The 4,710-nt window shown below is 42.6% G+C and overlaps 1 protein-coding gene across 1 annotated transcript; it reads right to left on the reverse strand.

The window, feature by feature from the left end:
• Nucleotides 1-204: 204 nt before the first annotated feature.
• On the reverse strand, nucleotides 205-4,392 carry SARC_07725 (pyrroline-5-carboxylate reductase). The gene is made up of 7 exons (XM_014298333.1): nucleotides 4,175-4,392; nucleotides 3,279-3,464; nucleotides 2,874-2,988; nucleotides 2,526-2,584; nucleotides 1,538-1,669; nucleotides 1,021-1,190; nucleotides 205-585 (listed from the first exon to the last, which is right to left on the reverse strand). Exons 1-7 carry the CDS (start codon nucleotides 4,274-4,276, stop codon nucleotides 519-521), a joined length of 831 nt encoding a protein of 276 aa, XP_014153808.1. The 5' UTR covers nucleotides 4,277-4,392; the 3' UTR covers nucleotides 205-518.
• Nucleotides 4,393-4,710: the final 318 nt, after the last annotated feature.

The raw sequence follows: 4,710 nt of genomic DNA on the forward strand, positions 1-4,710 counted from the left end.
ATGCAAATATATCCCACGCTTCATATACTAGTTGTCGTAGAGGTCACAATATCGCTTTCCATCATACATATCTATTTGCGCGTTAGTTTCGCATTGAGCTGTTCGGAGTTTATCCATAACTCGGGTGAAGTGCATTAACATGAGCTAGCCGTTCAGTATTTCAGAATCCGACACAAATCGACATTGGTTGTGTCTTTCGCAAGGTTTGCAGTTTGTATCTAGTTGATATTTATTCATCTAGACTCACCGTAAAAGCCATCGGTCCCGGTCATGAGTTGCGGGTAACCAAATTATTGAAAACCACGTGGGTTCGCAGGCAAATTGTGAAATAATTGTACGCACAACAAAGTGGTCCACTGCAGATTGTATTATCATGTCCTCACTTTTGTTTTTTGTCATTAGCATAATCTCCTGAATGGCGTTAAGTGGCTATATCGCATAGTATTTCGCGTTGTATGCAATGTTTGTTGATTTCGGTACTTTACTAGAGACGGCGTCGATGGCGACATTAGAATAATTTAGTTGCTTTTGCCTAGCTCTTTGGCCTTATCCGTGGCGGCTGTGACAGCTTTGATGACGCACGCCCTGCAGCATAAATCGATAAATAAATTTAGAACAAATGAGTTTATCGAAGACGATCTCACTGTACATAAGTAAGCAGGTCCAGCGTAGCAAAACCACTTTGTGAGGAGCGAATGAAAGCAGGGACTGTATCCACACGACGAAGCATGTGTACAGGTACATAACCAAAAACAAATTAACATTTGATTGTGAATCTAACTTCGCTGTTTATTATGTACAATACAACACGTGATAGTCTAGAATATTTAACACTTGGTGTAGTATTAATGCAAGCCTACATGTACAATACAACACGTGATCGTCTAGAATATCTAACTTTTGGTGTAGTATCACTGCAAGCCTACTGTGCCTGGTTGCAGTGCGTTCGTTGCGCTAGCAGGGTCACTGAGAAACCACCCCCACCCATCCCAACAACTCCCAGAATCGTTTGCTACATACCTCAGCCCCTCTTTCTCGAGTGTGCTAGTGCCAGACACGGTTGTGCCTGCGGGTGATTCTACATTGTTTCGCAGTTGAGCGATGTGTACATCTGGGTTCTCGAGAACCATCTTAGCCGCACCAAACACCGTCTGTGCCGCCAAGGCCCTCGAGGTTGCTCGGTCCAACCCCTGGAGAGTGTACATTTGAGTTTATATTTGAGGATCACAGAATGATGGTTTGTCTCTGATGGTTCGCGGAAAGGACTACGCTATACAGTGGACGGATTTGCGCTGGCGTCTCTTTTGCTTTTGCACATGCGAATGTATACGCTGAAGAGTAATCAGGAGTTTTGTATATGAATATCTCATATTCAATCAGGCGAAGTTGTGACAGCCTAGTATGATCAAACTAATCACAGAAGAGGTGTGTTTGTAGCGAGTGTGCGGAATAAAGCTTTCGACGAACCTCAGGAAGAAGTAAATAGGATCAGCTTTGAAGGTATCAGCGAAAGTATGGTATCTTGAATATAACATACATTGACAACCCCTGCATCACCCAAGGCCTCGATGAACATGTACACGTAAGCTGGGCCGGATCCACTCACTCCAGTGACAGAATCAATCAGATTCTCGGCCACTTTCTTGACCACGCCAATTGAGCTTAGAAGCTGTGATTCGAATTGATTGTGTAGAGTTTAGACAATTGTGAGCGTATTCAAACTATCCGACTTTATTGACAGCTGACATACATGATAACCGCAACAACATACCAGAATATACGTGTACGCTAATATACCAGAATATACGTGTACGCTTATATACCAGAATATACGTGTACGCTAATATACCAGAATATACGTGTACGCTAATATACCAGAATATACGTGTACGAAGTGATGTCAACCCTCCATATGCTCTATTATTGCGAGAGGCTGTATCAAGAAAAGAGCTTTAGGTAGTGGAATTCAGCGGACACACAAACAAAAACATCTGGTCGCGGAAATTGCAATGCGTGTGTAAGCCGATATACAAGTACGCCTACAATTTATACTCTGGGTCTGGACTACCCATGCTGAATATTTAGCGTACCTAGCTTTACATATAAACATTAATCAGTGTGGAGAACTGGTCCAAGAACTTTGTCGCTTTACAGCAATGAATGTACCACCAAAATCTCGTGAATCGTACGTGCTTTTCCAGACAAACTTGCACACGATAAGTGGCACTCTGTATCTGAACACGGTCATCAGATTTAACGTGTGGTTACATTACTACACAAAACTGCATACAATGGATTTGTGCTGAAGGGGGCATTCGTGACTTAGATCAGGACCACACTTCGACCAGAGTGGCGAAAGTGGCTTTCAGGAACGATGTTTATACATCCAGCCAACCACATCCACGTGTACTCCAGACAGGAATTGCCCTATGCAACGAACGCCAATATCCGCTCAAATGTGTACAGGCCCGTTGAAATAATATAGCTTTTGCCTACAGAGTTATACAAAGTACTTTGCAACACACCTTCTCAACGAGCTCGCCATCGGTATCGGCGCACTTCGGTGATAGGGCGTATCCACACGCTGTTTTTAAGAGAAAAAGGGTACGCGTGTACGCGAATATAAGTGGCGGCGATTGGTTGAGATTTTAGTTTCAGGTGTAGTGCGTGCTCACAATGCGCTACAGAAAACACATAACAACGCTACAAACTTACGCACAACGATTTATTCTAGAAGCTGCCAGATATAAGTAAGGAAATTGTACCGTGTGTGTGGTCCCTCAGATATAGATATATGGGTGTTCTGTGTGCACCTCCGAAACAGGTATATGCAATTGCTTTACACAGACATTCATCTTGAGAGCACTACATACCTCCAGCGCCAACAAGACTGGGAGTATTGGGCATGACTCGAGCACACCGACCGTATCCATTCAAGACTGAACTGAGTGTATCAATCGTGACCCCGGCCATAACCGAGATAACAAGCTGGAGGAGTCAGGAATAGCGTGTAACGTTTTAGTCACTGAGAATCTGACGAGTGCTTGTAGATGCGGGGGTACGTTTAAAAATGTATGACTCATCGCTCAGCAGAAAGCGATAGTGCACACACATCCGTGTACATCGACGTACATGTAGATGCGCAAATGGTTGCAACGGAATATGCGATCGAACACATTCATGAGACTCACGCACACCACACAAGTTTAATCGAACAAATCGAAGAAAGGTTACTATCAAGAAAGTCACAAGAGCATCATGGCAGCAATAGCACATACCGGGTTCCCTTTTTCGGAGACAATACTGTTTATCTCCTCGCTCACCGGTTTCACCATGTACGGTTTCACGCAGTAAATGATGATATCAGCACCTTTCACTGAACTTTTATTGTCCCCCACAACGTGGTTTACTTTCAATTCCTTGTATGTGTTCTCGGTACGCTTAGACGGTGTTGATACGGTGATCTAAGCGGCAAAAGTATATGTAAGAAGTTCAGGAACGTTTAGTATTAAAGGAAGTGCACATATATAGAACAAGGTACGGCTGTAAACAAGACAAACCGAAGATCCGATACTGATAATATCCAAATGTTCAGCACTTTTACCAAAAATAAATAAAATTGTAATGCAACAGCTCGTTCCTGGTCCAGACTCTACCACTGAATACTGTGCAGGTAGATCACAGATCACCACACTATAGCCACCTGTGTATATACACAGATATTGGTATTATAAACACTCATACTCGTGTATGGGGTTGGGTTCGCAATTTTCTGCGAAAATGTATCACCCTGGAAAACCTTGTGTATATTCCCAACCAACAGCGCAAGTCGCTTGCAATGTAGCAAGATCGACCACCCATCGAGCTACTTTTTAGCTCTAACTTAGGATAAAACACGAATCATGCCGTCCAGTATAATCAGTCACTGATGCATAATCGAGAATCTTCTCGCTTCTATTCCATCAATCGAGGCGACACAACTCCATATTCACCTCGGCTGACATAAATATTCGCCATCCGTAACAACCTCAAAGCCCTCCACTATAACGCAAACCGAACCTATACATAGACGACCCCACAAAATTTGTTAGAAACAAAAACAGAGAACGATAGAGTGGATGTGAAAATACAATCTCGAACACAAAATACAATCTCGATCAGGACCGACACTTACCTTCTTTGGGTCGATGCCGCCATTGTTGATGAAACCGCGTACCATGGCTTCGCACATGTTGCCGCCGCCAAGAAATGTGATTTGAAGCTGACTGATATCCATGATGGCTGATTATGTTATCGATGTGTGTGTGTAGTGATAAGTTTGTGGTGTGTGGTGTGTGCGGGTATAAATGTATTGAAAAGTGCGTGCGTGTTTATGTACAGATTATAATTTTCATAGCCTTCTCCTTCTCTTGTATTGTAATTTTCTCTATAAAAAAAATATTTGTTTACTTCTTCCAAAAAGCTTTTTGACTGAGTTTGTATAACACATGCCGTCACATGATGATCGCCCGCCAAAACCACAAAAAAAAAGATGATCATAGCGAATAATTTTGATTGGTGTATGGAGCTCTCTTCTTGTGTGATATTTGGTTGTTTTTGTTTTTAAAAAACAAAAACGTAGTCACACAGGTTTAGCTAATAAAACAAAGCCATGAACCCTTGAAGCTGATACACCTCACATGCTCACACTCCGTCTCACACTCGCCTTTA

The sequence above is a fragment of the Sphaeroforma arctica genome (genome assembly GCF_001186125.1).
Source record: "Sphaeroforma arctica JP610 unplaced genomic scaffold supercont1.631, whole genome shotgun sequence".
Classification (NCBI taxonomy): Eukaryota; class Ichthyosporea; order Ichthyophonida; genus Sphaeroforma; species Sphaeroforma arctica.